Consider the following 18,644-nt stretch of genomic DNA (forward strand, 5'->3'; position numbering starts at 1 on the left):
AGATTTACCATCAACAAAGAACACAACCAGTTCACAGCCCTAGCCTTCGGATTAAAATCAGCACCAAGGGTCTTCACCAAATGTCTCGCTGCCGTGGCAGCGCACCTACGGAGGGAAGGGATTCATGTATACCCTTACCTCGACGACTGGCTAATAAAAGCAAGTTCCCACAGGACATGCAAGGAACACGCACAGCGGGTCACAGAAACGCTGACAGACCTGGGATTCTCCATACACTGGGGGAAATCCTCAATGGAATCAGAGCAAGTGAAGATCTTCCTGGGTGCACAGATCAACACCATACAGAGCAAGGTGTTCCCCAGCGACAAGAGAACACTTGCCTTGCTGAAGCAGACACTCCACTACCAGAAGGGGCGAGCTCTGACAGTGAGGACAGCGAGCAAGATCATGGGGATGATGGTGTCCTGCATACACCTGGTCCCCAATATACGGCTCCACGTGAGCCCATTCCAGGAATGGCTGCAACAACAATCGTCACAAACTACAGGGAGTTGGGAAGATCTAGTGGTTGTAATGCACGCAGTGCAAGAGGAGATAGCATGGTGGAACAAGGAGAACATAACAAAGGGGAAGCCTTTAACACCACGAAACCCAACAGTGACCATCACCACAGACACATCCCAGAAGGAATGGGGAGCACACATGAACCAGCTCAAGGTGTGGGGCCTGTGGACTCCAGCAGATGCAATCCAGCACATCAACTACCTGGAACTAAAAACCGTGTTCCTTGCCCTAAAAGCCTTCCAGGACCAACTGTACTGGCAAAGATTGTTGATACAAACCGACAACACCACAGCGATGTTCTACATCAACAAACAAGGAGGAACACAATCGGTCGCACTATCCAACCTAGCGCAGGACATATGGAGATGGGCCACTCCACTCAGAATAGACCTCCTAGCTATACATCTACCAGGAAAGGACAACGTGGAGGCGGACTGGCACAGCAGACAGACGTCAGTATCCCACGAGTGGGAACTCAATGCACAAGAAATGCAAAGGCTATTCAAGAGGTGGGGGACACCAACAATAGACCTATTTGCAACACACCAGAATGCAAAATGCCGATACTTCGCATCCAGGCAACCAGGGGAACAATCCCAGGGGAATACCCTATGGATAAGCTGTTCGAAAAAATGTGCCTACACTTTTCCCCCTGATACCACTGATGCACAGGGTACTCAGCAAATGCAGAACGAGCAACATGACACTGATCCTGGTGGCACCACAGTGGGCCAGGCAGTCATGGTTCTCACAAATAGTGGATATGGCTCAGGGACCACCTCACAAGTTCGGGAAAAGAAAGGACTTTCTCTCCATTCAAAACGGAGAGGTACTCCACCCAGAGCCAGAAAGCCTCTGCCTAGCTGCATGGCTCCTGAAGATATAGAGTTTGCACACCTGAAACTGCCAGAGAGCACACTGCGGGTGCTACGAGAGGCTTGGAGACCTACCACATGAAGGTGCTATGTGCCAAAATAGAAAAGATTCACACATTGGTGCATCAAGGAGAAGCTACACAAGAAGATGACAAAGGAAGCCACGGTGCTCAAATATTTAACACACCTGCTAAAAGCAAACCTAACCTCTACATCGCTGAGAGTACACCAAGCTGCGATAGTAGCGTACACAAGAGGAGAGACAGGAAAGAGCTTCTTTACATCACAAGTAGTAAAAAGATTCCTGGAAGGGGCTAAAAGGATAGCACCACCAAAAAGGATACCACCACCGGCATGGAACCTTAAGTTAGTCCTAACAGAGCTTATGAAAGCTCCTTTTGAACCCATTCATAAAGCCTCACTACAAATGTTCATGATGAAGACAGCCTTTCTAGTGGCAATCACCTCACTACGCAGGGTAAGCGAGCTGCAAGCACTGACGCTACAAGAACCCTACATTCAAATACACAATGACAGGGTGGTAATGAGAACAGACCCGCACTTTATGCCAAAGGTGGTGTCAAGGTTTCAAATGAACCAGACAATATAGATATCAAGCTTCTTTCAGAAACTATCCACAAGCGCAGAGAGGGCACTGCACACTCTGGACGCTAGAAGGGCAGTAATGCATTACAAGGAAAGAACTAAAGAACACAGGAAAACAAAGCAGTTCTTTGTGTCCTTCGCAAGCAGTTTCCTGGGTAGACCAGTAACGAAGGGCCCCATTGCACGATGGATCGCACAAACAATACAATTCTGAAAACAAACAGACAGGTCAAGAGCTAACAGAGGGGGCACAAGCCCACTCTACCAGGAAAAAGGGAGCAACAATAGCCTTCCTGGCTAACACACCGATTCAAGACATATGCTTGGCGGCAACATGGGCTTCAGTGCACAAGTTCACTAAGCACTATTGCGTGGAAATACAAATGAACAAGGAAGCACAAGTAGGACAAAAAGTGCTTCAACATATATTCAACAACCAACGCTCATCTTCCACCCAGCCGCCACAAACATAACAAACCACTACAAAGTCTATGCACAGCATAGTGAATCCAGAAAGATTCACGCTGCAAAACGAATAGTTTCTTACCTGTCGGTGTAGTTTTGCAGCTTGAAGATCTTTCTGGATTCACTAGCGAACCCACCCACCTCCGCCAGAAAGATGAGGCAAGAGGAGGAGAAAATACAAGGACAATATACAAACAGACACTTAAGAGAAAAAGTTAAAATGTATTTACTTCAAGGAAGAACTTGAAAACATTGCCAAAGGATTAACAAACATAACACAAAAACAAGAAAAAAAAAAGAATCCGAAGATGGCGCCCAAAGGGGGTAGCTTCCGCAGGAAGCGTGCCGACGTCACAGGAAGGACACCAAAAGGTGGGACGTCGACGCCCACCTGGGCTACGGAAAAAAAAAGGAGAAAAGACTACGATTCCGGACCCAACCACTGGACTGCGGAATAATGCACAGCATAGTGAATCCAGAACGATCTTCAAGCTGCAAAACTACACCGACAGGTAAGAAACTATTTGTTTTTACAAATTCCATACAAACCAACTCCACACTTAAAACATTCTTCAGAGAAAAACAGTCAATTGATTCCTTTTGAGAGAAATGTAGTTAGCTGTTACCAGGTAAGTACTCGGTCTTTGGGTTTGAGTTTCTGGGGTAAGAACAAAGGTTCCCCCAGGGTCAAGGATCCACCCTTGAAACATTCTGCATCTGGCAAACCCTAGTGCAGCTGAGAGTGCTGAGGCCTAATGTTATCCAATGGGGGGTAGGGGCCCTCCGGTTGGTGGCTGCTCACGAGCAGGCCACAAGGTTGTGGGAGCAAAGCTCCTACGGTTTAGCTCAGGGCAAAGGGGGGATACAGTTTGGCACACAGGGTGCACCCACAGTAGCACAGGGGTGGCTGGGTGACCTGTGTTTTTTAATTGGGAATCTCGGTTTTGGTTTTTAGCTGCAGGCTTCCAGGAGGAACCAACAGCTGGGCAGGTAAGTTGGAGGGCTCAGGGATGTAGGTGTACCTCGGGTTCTTTTCTCCAGGGCGCAGGGCGGCTGGATGCAGGGGTCTCTTTTTAGGTCAGATTTCACCTTACCAGGCCACTTGCAATTAGTGGTCTCTGTGCCGAGGCTGCAGGCGACGTTGGGGAGTCCTAGAGGGGTCAACCCATGGTGGACTTGAACTCTAAAGCGCTGATGAACATAGCTGGGACTGGTGGTTCCACTCGAACTCCAGAATCCGTCTTTGGAGTTTCATTTGAACAGAGCTGCTGTTCACAGGAGATCCAGTCTTTGTGAAGGCAGTCAGTTCTCCCAGGGTTCTGGAGGTCGCTGGCTGCAGGACAAGGAGATTTTGGTGCAGGATCTCTGGATACTGCAGATGGGCCGGGTACAAGTCAGTTGTTCTCTGCAGTCTCCTCTGCTGGGCTACTTCTTTCTCTGCGGCAATATGCAACCTTTTATATGCCGACGACCTGGCCCTGTTTAGCCTCACTAGAGTAGGGTTACAAAGGCTCCTTGTTGCACTATCGCAATATACGACTGGCAATCAATTAGAAATTAACATGGAGAAAACCCTGATAGTCCCTTTTGGTAAGAAACACTACAGCGGCGGTGGTTGGTCAATTAACAAAATAAATCTTGCGATTGGCCAATCATACAAATACTTAGGCGTCCATTTGGACGCAAGGGGCAGCTTTTCAAAGCAAGGTAGTGTGATCACAGCTAAAACAACGGCCCTAGTGGTATCTTTGGCCAAGCTATCAAAGAAACTCTCAGGTCTAACCCTTGCCCCTCTACTAGAAGTCCTTAGAGCAAAAATTGGGCCTACACTTTCTTATGGCATAGAGACCTTTAAAGGTAAAATGAATACTGCCCTAAACAAACACACAACCAAAATCTACAGAAAGGTACTTCATTTACCGAGCACTGCTTCCCCGGCCCAGATTAGATTAGAGCTGGGATTAACCAACTATGAAGCTTCTAATGTGGGTACTTACCTTAAGCTGTGTCATAAATTAAGACAGGCGGAAGCAGGTACACTAGAGTCCCTAATCTGGAAAGAAATCAACGAGACTAATCCAGGGGGAACATTTGGGCGCCTTCTGAATGATTACACCCATCAAATGTCAGTTGCTGATCTTTGGGCTCTTAACCCCACTCAGACTGTTTTTAAAAATATAATCAAAAAATGTGTAAGACTGAAATCTCTGGCGTTAGACAAAGCTCTTGTCACGAAACGTAGTCACTCCTGGGCGGTAGTTAATTCCTACAATCGATTGACCCCTGCAGCCTACCTCTCCTCGACATTTTCACTTTATCTAAAGCGCTGCTTGATAGCCCTAAGAATGGGAGATTGGCGCTTTCTCCAAAATTTACCCAACTGGCGCCGTAAGAAGGAAGACACAACATGCAGAGGATGCGGGTTAGCAACAGAAACAATCTTGCATGTGCTCTGCATCTGTTCCTCATTTAATTTCCAACGCAGGTGTCTGCTTAAGCCAGAATGGAACAGGCTCGGAATTCGGACCTGTAGGCATGCCATCATCGCTGCTCTGTCTCCAGATAATACGGTCTTAAACATAAACTTGTCCAAATTCATTCAGCACGCTTATCGCACCCTAGATAAAATGGACATTGCTGAGACTGTACTGCCGAGTGTCAAGATCGAACATGCTCTTTAACAGAACGTGCAATGCCCGGGTGGGCCAATCTATGAATTGAAATGTTTTAACTAGCATGCTTACGGTTACATTTTATTCTTTTATCATTTTTTATTTATAAAACTGTACATAATGTGATTTGTACAATCTTTTAAAGATATGTTTTTATATCTAAATAAAGAATTCCTTACTACTTACTACGTCAACGCCCACCTGGGCTACAAAAAAGAAAGAAAAAAAAGGAGAAAAGACTATGATTGCGGACTCAGCCACTAGACCGCGGAATAATGCACAGCATAGTCAATCCAGAAAGATTCACACGGCAAAACTGATATTACTTACCTTTTTGGCTTGGTTCTAGAAATAAAATAACTTCATATTTTATACAAACAAAATTGGCCTGCGTTCAGTCTTTGAGTGTGTGACATCATTTACAGATTGAGTGTGTACAACAAATGCTTAACACTACCCTCTGATACAGCCTTACTGCTCGCCCACACTATCACAAATAGAGAGGAAGGTGCTATCTACTTTTACCTTTGTCTACCTGTGGGGTTCCACTGGACTCGGTATATACTTTCACAAAATGAGGTATAGTGTGCACAGAGCCAGCTTCCTACAATCGGCTTCTCCTGGCATTTGCAGTGCAGCTTCTCATGCAGGCTAATAAGCTCTCCATCTCTCCTAGGGTCATGGCAACAAGGCTTCACCCAAATTGCTTTGGTAGGCCCAGTCCAGAGGAAGAGCAGTAACCAAGGTAGATCATCTCAGTGATAGGTCTGTCAAGTGCTGTTGTGCAGGGCATCCTTGATATCCAGAGTATTGACTTTTTACTGGGTTAATTGGGCCTCCTCTGGTGGCCAAGATGGAAACGCACATCCACTTGTAGGTCTGCCTCTTTTAAATGTTCTAACTAAAAGCTCCTGTTATTCTAATAAGGTATAACTTTCAAATATGCTCCAATTAATTAAATACCTTCTTTGTCAATAAAAGGAAATACTTGTGAACAGTTCTGTATTTGTAATCTATTCCCCTTCTGATGATCAAAATTAAGTTTAACAGAATGATTTTATACCTATGGAGATTTTGCAGCACTCAAACTAGTTTTTTTTAATACGTTTTTTTTATTATAGAGTTTTATATAGCGTGAACTAGACCCAAGAAATCGGGTATCAGTGAGCTTTACATAGCACAAGTTACGTTACAAGAGGACACATTCATTTTTGGTAGGCACAGGGAGATAAAGTGATTTGCCCAGAGTCACAGGATGTTGAGCGTCGTTGCCAAGACTCGAACCCAGTTCCCCAGGTTCCAATGCGACCAGTCTAGCCGTAAGGCTACATCCTCTCCCCTAGTTGGATATGGATCTCCTTTTGACCCATGCCCTTCAGAAGTAATGCACCCAGCTATTATGGAGCCTTTGCTCTTCATTTTAAATCATTCGATGGCTTTGAGGGAAGTAACAAAAAGCTTTCAAAAAGCTACTGTAATTCCATTACTGAAAAAAACGTGTTGATGACTCTTCGATACTTAACTACGGTCTGATTTCTTTACTGCGCCAAATTACTAGAAGTATATGTGGCAATTCAAACTATCTAGACCCTCTTCAGGCTGGAATTCGTCCATACCATAACATATAGAATGTAATAGTGTCTCTTATTGACGTTCTCAGAGCTGATATAGACAAAAGCCTAATCTTTGTTTTAGTATTGTTGGACCTACCTGCAGCTTTTGACAGGATAGATCATAACATCTTGTTACAACATGTCCACAATGTGGATGGAACAGGTATCCTGTATGTACCATTAGAAACATACCTAAAAGCTAGCTCTCAAGCAATCCAACTGGCCCATTATTGAGCAGGAGTGATTAATCTGAGTTGTGGTACAAAGCAGGATTCTTCACTGTACCAACTTGTATTCAATAACTACATGATACCTCTGATGAGTGAGCTGACCCCTTTATACTACTATGCAGATGATTCTCAGATACTGATGCACCTTGATGGTGGCAATGCTTCCCAACAAATTTGTCATGGCACAATGTTCCTCATCCAGCCACAGATGAAGTACAATCATCTAAAACTCAATGCAGACTAGACTGAAATAATAGTCCTAAATATAACCATGACCTTTGGACTCAACATTATTGGCCTATGGAAATGGGGCAACCACCTATTCCTATAATGTTTGCTAAATGTTTGGGCGTACTTAGGTTTCATTTGAGAGTTGCTGATCATCAACATACTTTCAGTGGCATCAAATTGTGTTGGTCTCCTAACTACCAGGAAATTGCTAATTTACCTGGGACTTACTAAATGCGATCTTGGGAGATTGCAGTCAGTACAGAATGGAGCGGCTGGACTGATTTTGAAAGTGGCCATAAGAATTCATACCACTGCTTTTTTTAAATAACTGTACTGGTTGACAATCAGGCTAAGAATACAATTTAAATCATGCTGCTTGATCTTTAAGGTCGTGTCCAGTATGGCCCACTAATTTGTAACAAAACACTTCCTAGCGACACACCTGTATAGGCTCTCCGATCCTTCACTGCAAATCTACTAATAGTTCACAAATATAGGATGCAGGTGTATGGAGGGAGGAGCTTTTTAGTATTCTCCCTGAAGGAGTGGAAGTCCCTACCAGGGCATCTTTGCTCTGAACTTGATCTTAATTTCTTTACGAGACCATTAAAAACAAGGGTATTGAGACAAACTTTCTCATTCTTATTATGCTTTGTTCTCTGGATTGTTTATGTGTTTTCTTGATGGCTACTCTTTTTCTGTTTGGATGTTCATTCCCTCAACACTTATTTACACTTGACTAGTGCCACAAAACCTTTGATATGCGTGCTCTCTTATACATAAATAAAACACAAGTCCTCAAACCAGAGGCATAGGTCAGATAGGTTTGGACTGGTCAAAGGAGTTTTGCACATTACAAGTCAGACAGAGCTGTTCATCTGTTCTTGTTGCCTCAAAGATGAGCAGCAGCACGGAAAGAGTGGCATGGGTGCATTTATTTTAAGAAAGGGGACAACTACTGTAATAGAGTGAATGTGCTGGAAGTCTTTTCCCACCCGCCAAGAACACCATGCTTTGGGAAGAGGATAAGAAGAAAGGGTTTGTGCAGGCTGGCATGTCCACCATTGTGAAAGAGCCAGCCCCAATTAATAAGAGCCTTCACGCACACACGCCCCACACATGATCAAGGAAGGCACTACAGTCATGAAGACTAGAAAACTCTTAACAGGGGATACCCAATAGGCATTTTTCCAAAAGGGGAAAAAGCAAACAATCTATATAAATAAAAATGTAAATGTTCGTTTATTCAAAATCGCAAATCTACGAAAGTTCTTCACGGTTTTTATTCAAAAGCCCGAACAGACCCTATTGATTTGGTTGCTGCGCAACAACTACAAGGGACGCATAGAGACAATAGTCTACATATATTAGGATGGACAGTTGGTGTCAGGATTGCAGACCGGTAAGTGGGTGGAGGGAGGGGGGAGGAGTTGGTTCACTTTGCAACATTAAGAAAGGTCGCATAGAGACAATAGTCTACATATATTAGGATGGACAGTTGGTGTCAGGATGGCAGACCAGGAAGTGGGTGGAGGGAGGGAGGGAGTTGGTTCACTTTGCAACATTAGCGCGTGTTTATATATACACAACGTTGGATTCGAATACGCGTGTGTACAATATGCGCGTGTTTTTAATCAAAAGGCCAAACAGACCCTATTGATTTGCTCGCTGCACAACAACTACAAGGGACGCATACAACAATAGTCACAAAAACAAATTGTACACCCACAAGCATTGTGAAATTAAACATATTAGAAACGTGTGCTTACTCTTTTCCTTCTCTTCCATTTAACAAGACTGAGCCAAGCAATTCGTGGCCAAGTACAGCTAGTAAAAAATAAAAAATAAATTGTGCCCTTAGACTATTAGTTCACTGTCACCACCATTGTAGCCTTGGTAGAGGAAGAAGTTGCCACCATCACTTAGGGGTTCACCAAAAGTATGCTAATTTTCTGTCATTAGAAGCTATCTCTGATAATGAATAGAAAAAGCAAAAGTATGAAGTCACTTCAGGGGGCACACCTATTTTGTTAGCTGTCCCTGTGTTTTTCTTCAGTGAACGTAACAAAGTAACAGCTTTTTTGAAACTGTGTAGGGGGCTTTGTTACCAACAATATGCGCTTAAATAACTTTTCAAACACTAACAGATAAACTTCATCTGAGAGACTTTTGCTGGAGGCAAAGCCCTCATATTAGTAGAGATAGGTGTTTGTACCCAAGCCTTTCAGATGGCCGCTTGTACGGTTTAAGCCAGATGGAAGGAGCACTTGCTTCTATCGATAAAAAAAAAAAAGTTATCCTACAAGGAAAGAGTAAGAGCTGCAGCTCCAGTATTTGGTGCCATCTAGTGGTATGGACTCGTTTAGCTGCCTCATTATTAATAAACAGGCAGGGTTTGCTTTAAAATATATAAATTAATTTTGCAGTAGGAGCAGAGGGCCCAGAAATAGCACATGCCTGGGGCATAATGCCCACGTAGCATTCCCCTCCTCCTCCAGCAATACCTTTCACCCCAGATGTTCTTGGAGTTGTACAAATAAGGACTAGACAATAAATAATATAACATTGTTTCAATCCAGACTAGCAGCAAAGATACTTGTTGGAGAGCACCTCCCACACCCGCAGCAGAGATTCATTTTAGGAAGGCTCACCCTTGACAGGAGAGCCAAGTGAATGATTGGCCTTCAGCAGTAGAAGAGATAGCCCTTAGAGGACCAGACACTCCAGTCACAAATATTAATGCTTTTGATTATTCATCATACCTGATGAGCAGATCTCTCAAGCTTGCAAATTCACAATGTTCCTCATTTTCAACTAGAAGAGAAGCAAAGACAATAATCATGTCAATTGCATAAGAGACAACGAGTAAATACATTTGACATTGAGGAGAATTTACAAGTAGTGCACTTGTGCATTTGCATGAACCATATGCATGTGTGAGAAAGTGTCTCTATATATATACTGGACCAGAATAAGGTACAGTGTGTATAGAGTCCACAAACCCCGGGGTATAACAGAGGTTAAAGCCAGGTGTGACCGTACTCTCTAAAGTGGTAGCTTGGTCGAGCAGTAAGGCAGTGCCAGAGGACAGTGTAAAGCATTTGTTGTACATACTCAGTCAGCAAAAGGTTTCACACACTCAAGGACTGAACTCTAGGCCAATTGTTTTTATATCAAAAGATATAGTTGTTTTATTTTTAGAACCACAATAAACAACAAGAGAGAGAGAGTTTTCTTGTAAGGAACACTCCTGGTCCCCCTAAATAATACAATCAAATCAACAAAAGAGTGTATCTCTCAATGAGAGGAGATCAGGACAGATGACAAAAGAATCAGATTAGATTCTTTTAGAAGGCCCTCACTCACCAACCTGGTTGGTGACATGCTTCATCATCAGGCCCCACCAGGAAGGTCTAAAACCAACCCGGTGTGCTTCGACGCCAGAATTACTGCGGAGCTGGTTAATATTACTGTGTATGGTGAGTGAAGTGAGTTAAAAGTGAGCAGGTTGTAACCTAAAAATCTTTTATTCACAGGCCAGCCTGGCACGGTTAAAAAAGTAAAACGGGCAGTAAAAAGCTGGATTGATATGTCAGCAATGCCCTGCTTGGGGAGGTCAACATGTTTCTGCCTATCAGATTGCTAGTCGCTAGGCATTCGTCAGGACCACTGTGTAGACCCCGGCGGTATGGGCGTGCTAAGGCTCAACCCTAACCTGGTGGTCATAATGTGAAAAATAAAACAACAGCAGGAAAAATATTGAAAACCTGGTTGAAGGTTAGGTACTCGTAAATTATCGGCACCAAGCAGTGATATGTAGTGCGAGCGTTGATCGCACCATGGGTCTCGGGAGGGAGAGGTGACTAGTAGGCACACCGCCAGCAAAGCCAGACCCCCATTCGGAAACCTGGAGCGACTTCAAATATCGGACCCAGTCTCATTGAGAGGTACACTCTTTCGTTGATTTGATGATATTATGTTTTAGAACCAACAGGTATAAAAATTTACTTTTCTCGATACGAGTACTCTCATATAATTACTTTGCAAAGAAGCAATAAACTTTGTAAACACAAAAGGTACAATGGGTGCAGTAGGCAACATAATTTTAAACACAATTTAACATTGAGCTCAATGGGTTTCCTACATAAATGCAGCTAGTTAATTTATTGATTACTTTTGTAGTCCCAGGACCGGATCCTAGTTTCAGTCTTGGGGTCTAAGCTGGAAACAGTTCAGCAAAAACGATTTGGCTATTGGTATGATTTTTAAGAAATATAAAGCTATTTCAAAAGTTCACATTTTGAAACTTTTCTATGAAAATCTGGAAATGTTATCCAATGGGAGGAAAATCGAGATGCAGTTACAGTACGTTCTCGTTACTTTTGTAATCCAGGACTGGGCTCCTACGGCCAGCACTGGGGTCTCTACTTAAAACAGGTAAGCAACTACGTTTAAGTAGTGGGTATGATTTTTAAGGAATATTTGTAATTTTCTATGGTTTCCTATGGCAGAAATTTAGATTACTAGTAACCACGGTTGTGATTGCTTTTGCGGTTCAGTACTGTGCGAAAAGATACAGCACTGGCTTCTCTCCTGATTACAGGTGAGTACTTCGGAATTCGGTATTCGGCCGATTTTAGATGAATACTTTAAAGTTTCAAAACTTCACACAGAAGATTTTTCGAGTCAAACCAGTCAATGTTATCCTATGGCAGGAAAGTGAGTCATCGGTTTTCAGGTGAGTACTCGACTGGTGTAGTTAAGGTTCTGGGCATAGACTCAGGGGTCCCCCAGGGTCAGGTAGGTACAGTTAGTACACCCTCAGCGGCACAGGGGCGGCAGGGTGCAGAGGTAGTTAGGCTAAATGTCGTCCAATGAAAGGCAGGGGGCCTGCGGTTGGTGGCTGCTGGCTAGCAGGCCATAAGGCTGTGGGAGATGGGCTCCTGGTCACTTGCTCAGGGCACATGGGGAAGTAGAATAGGGTTGCACTGCCAGGGGCACTCGGGCGGCTGGGTGCAGGTTGCTTTTGAGCCGTCGGGCGCTCAATGTTATTCAATGAGGATCTTGAAAAGGGAACAAAGGCTGCAGGCTCGGGACGGTGGATCTTCAGGAGCGACCAACACTTTGAGGGGTAAGCTGGGATCTTGGAGGATAGGTAGGCACCCATGAGTTGGGAACAGGGGGCCGTGGGACGCCGGGTGCAGGGGTGTCTTTTGAGGTCGGGAAATCTTACCCCCTGCTGGTCGCGGTCGAAGGGGTCCTTTGAGTCCTGAGGCTGTAGGCGTCATCTGGGTCGTCGAGGAGGGTCCTTGGGCACTGAATTCTGAGTCAGAATCGCCGGGGGGATGTCCTCAGGGTCTTGGTTCACTCCAGCACAGGCCAGGCTTGGTGGGTGCAGAGTGTGCAGAATTCGCGACTCCGGGCTGATGCCAGGGCTTGTAACTTGCATTGAGCACTACCACTGCTCGTGGGAGACCCAGGTGGTCAGAGTCACAAGGCAGTCAGGTCCTCCGGGGTTTTTGAGGTTGCGGACCACTGAAGACACCGGGGATTTGCAGGAGCAGGTTCGAGGGTCGACAGGCCGGTAGGGCTGGGGCCAAATCAGTTGGGGTCTTTCTCTTCTTAGCATCTGCACGGCAGGTCTTCTTGTTTCTTGTTCTTCTTTCTTGTTTCGGTATCTGGATCTAACGAAGGAAGGTTCAGGGAGCCCCTAAATACTGAATTTTGGGGAGTTACAGATAGAGCAAGGACAGGGACCAAAAGGTCCCTGTCCTGGGGTGGGAACACCCCCTAGCCTGCTCCTCTCCTGTGGGAGGGGGGTAGGAGCCTAGCTGTGATTGGGCAGGGCTCCCCATCTTCAAGATGGCCGGAACCCGGGTCGTGCTTCACCTAGTCTCCCCCACCTGAGGCACAGGCACAGTTTCTAATTGGAATCCCTTCCGCGGTAGGAAGGTTTCCTTTTATTTTGTGAATAGGCTGTGTTACGTTGTCCATACGACTGCTGTCTCTGTGAATGGTATAGTTGATTTCCCTGATACGATTGATAAGATTTATGTTGGCTGTAGCTTCCTCGATTGGAGAACTTTCCACGTCCTTTTGCTCCCTGAAAGGGCGGCTTACGAAATTGTAAAGTACCAAGAGATCTGGCCATCTCTGTGTTCTTCTTGGTGGTTTGTAGGGCTTCTTCTACGTGTTGGCCGAAAAATGACTCTTCATCAAACGGCATGTCAATTATCTTTGCCTGAACCTCCTGGCGTTAAGATGTAGCCTTCAACCAGCCTTGCCTACGCAGAACGGCAGCACCCGCTAGCTGTCTGAAACCTGTGGATGCGACATCCAAGACCGAATCTTTAATCTCCGCAGAGATACGTTCCCCTTCCTGTAAAATCTTTAGAGCTTAAGCTTTTGAAGGTTCTGGTAACATGTTGATATATGGTGAGATGTCCGACCACATTTGCCGGTCGTACCGACCCAAGATGGCCAGTGAATTAGCCGCCTAGACTGTTGTCGCTGCCATGGTGGAGACTCTTTTTCCAATTGAGTCTAACCGTCTGCCATCTCTGTCAGGTGGGGCTGTGATCAGAGAAGAAGGATTCCTAGCCCATCTTTGAGCAGATTGTGCAATTACGGAGTCAGCTTTTGGGTGAACTATGAGGCATGCCGGTGAATTGTCTGGCACTTTATACTTCTTGTCCAGCATGGGCAAAACTGAAGGGATAGACGCAAGAGTTGTCATTACCTTCAATCCCTCCTTCCAGATAAAATCTATAATGGGGATCGTCCATATATGCCTCCTTGGCCGATCCTTAAAATCGTAAAGGAAGCATTCATCTTTCTTTGTTTCCATGGGCAGAAGGAATCTTTGAGTTGCCTTTTCCATTAGGAGGGGTAAGCCTCTGATATCCGCCGGAGGAGAATCAGTGGGAACTGGAGTTGAAGGAGATGGAGTTTGGATTTGGTACTCGTCCCACTCTGACATAAGAGATGTTTCATCACTTCTCCTTCCTCCCTATCATCATCCGATGAATTTGCATCAGGAGAATGATGCGATGGTACTGACGAAGGCGGTCTAGGAGAAATGAAAGTTGAGGTGGAAGCTTGAGGAACAGGTGTCGGTGGAACGGACTCTGCCGATTCAGATGGAGGGAACCGGCAGTAATAGTCGTCTACCATACGTTGGAGATTGTTCAGTAAAGCTAGAGGCATCTGAGCTGAAGGTATGGTATCCAGAGACGGGGCCACAGGTTCAGGGGAAGGCTGTTCATCCTGATCATCCTCCTGATATTTGATGAACAATTCTGAGGGGCTTCTAGCTGTTTGAAACCTGTCATCCACTTCAGAGTCCTCCTCACTTTCCTCTAAATCCAGTAATTATTTGGAGAAATATGCAACTGAGACAAGGGCTCCAGCGTAGAACCACGCCTCTGCAACAAAGAAGGTGTTGTTGTAGATGGCGTAGATGTCATAGCCGTAGACGCTGACCAGACCTGCAGCTCCTTACATGAGGACAATTTCTGCGTCGACGCAAGCGCCGTCGTCAATGGAATTGCCACCACAGGTGAAACCGTCGACGAGGAAGTTTCCGTCGACGAAGTTGTCTTCGACGACGAGGTAGTCTATCGTCGACGACAATCTAGTTCTTGATGGTGAGCCCGCCGTCGACGAAGTACCCATCGACGAGGCAACCTTCGAGGATGAGGTGGTCGTTGACGAGGCAGTTGTCTACGAGATTCTTCTAGCCTTCTTAGTCGGCGGGACGCCAACGATAGGTACTGTCTCTCTCGTCGGAGAGATGGCTTTCACAGACACAGAGACCAGTGTCGACGGGGATGAAGCCGAAGACATATTCATTTGAGGCCTCGGTGACGAGAATGTCACTGTCCATGTAGACGTCACGTCAACGGTAATCTTCGTCGACGAAGGAGTCGTCGACAAGGGGGTCTTTTTCAAAGCGAAAACTTACTCAGAAGTCCGCTTTGAAGGTAGAGATTTCATGGACTTTCTCGGGGGCATGGAAGGCAGAGGCTTGCCTTTAGAAGGTGGAGTATCCTTTTTTGAGGAGGAAGGCACTTCAGAATCCTTAGAAGGTTGTTGTTTCCTCAACAACTTAGCCCCAGGAGAAGACAAAACCTCCTCAGCAGCCCTCTTCCTAGAGGACACAGATGACCCAGAGGCAATACTTCCCACCTCAAAAACTGGATTGTCCTGATCTTTAATCTTCTGTAGCCACAGAAGTAGACGCCCCTCTCTGTCTCTGAGGGAAGGTCCTGCATATCTTGCAGTCTCTCACCTGGTGATCCAGGTACAGGCAGTACATGCATTTCTTGTAGGGATCTTCAGAGAAAAGCCGGAGCTTACCACAAGACTCACAAGGTCTGAATAAAGATTTCTTTGAAGAAGACATCCTAAGTGCAGAAATTCCTGAAGAATTGAGAAATACTGAGCAGAGCTCAGGGAGACTCCCTTCACACGACGTGCGGTAGAAAATTTGAAAGCCTGAGCCTCTGGGGAGAACATTCTGGTGGGTGCTGTTGCCTGATTGTCTGCAGTTTGGGCTATGTATAATGACTATGATGGTCATAGATGTGGAACTTTTTTCCTTGTAGCTTTGGGCTACTTTACTTCCTCGTTTAGCTTACCAAGGCTATTTGGTAATTATGGGCATAATTATTGCTTTTTTATAACTGTGGGACTCCCACTCCGACGACAGGGAATAATTCAGGCATGTGAATACATGAAAAACACCCAAATACTGGAGAACATACAGAACGCCGCAGCCATAATCATCCTCAGTCTTCCTCAACGATCCCACCTCATGAAACACCACTGGCTCCTCGTACAGAAGAGATGCCAATTCAAGCTGCTGAAACACGCACACAAGACTCTACATAACCAAGGACCCGCCTTCTTTAACCACCGCCTGAACTTCCACCAACCATCGAGAAGACTACGCTCTGCCTCACTCTCATTTGCCTATACTCCCCGCATCGACCAAAGCAGAAGTGGAAAATGCTCCTTCTCCCACAGTGCAGCAAAGACCTGGAACAGCCTCCCCACACACCTCCAAACCTTTACCTCACTTCCGGTTTTCTGAATGGCCCTCAAGACATTGCTGTTCAAATAGGCCTCCAGGGCCTGCAAGCGCCTGGATACCCTATCGGGTGATTGGCTGCCCTTTATAAATCCTGAATGATTGCTTGATTCATAGACATATATGTATAATATTATAAAATACATACAAATGCACTATACACACTGTATGATAGAATACACCCAAGAAAGGTACACAGAAACTTGCACAACAGTCGGTATTGGCCGAGATGTGATAGCAGAGAGCTGGCACCAGCCATACGGTACCGCATACAAGAATAGAGGACATGGAAGCTATCACACGCCCCAGAAAAAGAAAATAAATCTAACATAAAGCACAAGTTACTTACCTTCGGTAACAATATATCTGTAAGAAACAGTAGTTAGTGTTGATTTCTTACCTTAGAATATCCCCAGGCGTCAGACTGGATCCGGAAGGTTTTGTGTAGCTTACCCCTGCACGTCGGTAGGCGTCGTCTGCGGCTCCGCGTCCGGCGTCGTGATCGCCGGGATGACGTTGTTGGAGTAATTAGACGCCGCCCTTGCGCGCTGACGTCAGTACTGTACACAGCTTTCCGTGCCAGGAACGCAGAGCCACGATAGAAACCGACACTGGTGCCATGTAACTAGGGCCCTCAAAGGGATGACCTTAACCCTAGATATCGGTTCGCAGAACGGGGAGGTTGGGTGGGGCGGTAAAGAATCTAACACTAACTACTGTTTCTTACAGATATATCGCTACCGAAGGTAAGTAACTTGTGCATCTGAAAGAAACAGGTTAGTGTTAGATTCCTTACCTTAGAATAGATACCCCAGCAATACCAACCCCGAAAGTGGGACTGCGAACCAAGATCACACCAGAAAGTCCTGGAGAACGGAAAGGCTGAAAAAGCAATCACTCCGGACTTGGCTGTCCAGGCAGTAGTGTCTAGCAAACGTGTGCAGCGAGGCACACGTAGCTGCCTGACAGATGTCCTGCAAGGGGAACTCCCCGACCCAGGGCAGTAGTAGCTGCCGTGGCCAGAGTGGAATGGGCTCTCTGACCAACAGGAGGCTCCTTTTTCACCAAGGAGTAACAGACCTTGATGCACAACACGGCCCACCGAGAGATGGTCCGCTTGTGCACCGCCCGTCCCTTCTTAGCGCCCACATAACCAACAAAGAGCTGGTCAGCCACCCAGGACTGGCGTGTGCGGTCTAGATAGAACGAGAGCGCATGTTTTGGGTCCAGTCGGTGGAGCCTCTCTTTTGAGGGATGCGGAGGCGGATAGGTGGGCAAGGTGATGGACTGCCCGATATGAAAGGCTGTAACCGCCTTGGGCAGGAAAAAAGGACGAGTTCTTAAGACAACTTTGTCCGGATGGACAGAGAGAAAAGGAGGCTTAGAAGATAGAGCCTGGCAGAGGTGATGGCAACCAGGAATGCAGTCTTAAGAGTCAGTAGACGAAGAGGGCAATTGTGAAGTGGATCGAAAGGAGCGCAGATCAAATAGGTTAGAACAAGGATCAAGTCCCACTGAGGCATCACGAAAGGAACAGGAGGAAACGTGTGTAATGCCTTTCAAGAATCTATTTACAACAGGGGACTTGAAAAGAGAAGGCTGATCAGGAAGCCTCAAGAAGGCTGAAATGGCAGAGAGGTAGCCTTTGATAGTGCCCAGAGCAGAGCCCTGCTGGGCAAGAGAAAGAAGAAAGAGGAGAACCTCTGAAAGGGGCGCAGAAAATGGATCCACAGCCTTTGCTATGCACATGCCACAAATTTGTTCCACCTGCAGGCGTATACCGATTTTGTGGAGGGACACCTGGCTGCCAGAATCACATCACAGACTTCAGGAGGCAAGTCAGATGGCCTCAACTGTCGCCGCTCAATCTCCACGCATGTAGGTGGAGACTGGACAGGTTCAGGTAGAGGACCGTCCCCTGCTGCTGCGACAGAAGGTCCTCCCGAAGAGGCAGACAAATCGGGTGATCGACTGACATGCTGAGTAGCTCGGAATAACAGTATCTTCGTGCCCAGTCCAGAGCCACAAGGATGACTTGGGCCCGGTCGCGCCGGATCTTCTTCAGCACTATGGGCAGAAGTGGTATAGGCAGAAAGGCGTACAACAGACCGCAGCACCACTCGCGTCGAAAAGCGTCTCCGAGCGAATGCCGCCTTGGAAATTCCAACGCGCAGAACTGATGACATTGGGCGTTCTCTTCGGTGGCGAGTAGATCTAACAAAGGCTCTCCCCACTGCTGAAAGAGGCCTTGAGCCACGTCCGAGTTCAGACACCATTCGTGATCCATCATGCACTGGCGGCTGAGTTCGTCCGCCCTGGCGTTCAAAGAACCCGCC

General features: G+C 46.1%; 1 protein-coding gene across 2 annotated transcripts in view; it reads right to left on the reverse strand.

Annotated features, from left to right (window-relative positions):
• The window catches only part of SEPTIN12 (septin 12), a 494,943-nt gene that overhangs the window by 109,071 nt on the left and 367,228 nt on the right, over positions 1-18,644 (reverse strand). For both annotated transcript variants that reach the window (XM_086941325.1, XM_086941326.1), the window contains exon 9: positions 9,980-10,031. In XM_086941325.1, the coding sequence (XP_086797451.1) occupies positions 9,980-10,031 (52 nt within the window). The remainder of the gene's footprint in view (positions 1-9,979; positions 10,032-18,644) is intronic.

This window comes from Lissotriton vulgaris, chromosome 10, assembly GCF_964263255.1.
Source record: "Lissotriton vulgaris chromosome 10, aLisVul1.2, whole genome shotgun sequence".
Lineage (NCBI taxonomy): Eukaryota > Metazoa > Chordata > Amphibia > Caudata > Salamandridae > Lissotriton > Lissotriton vulgaris.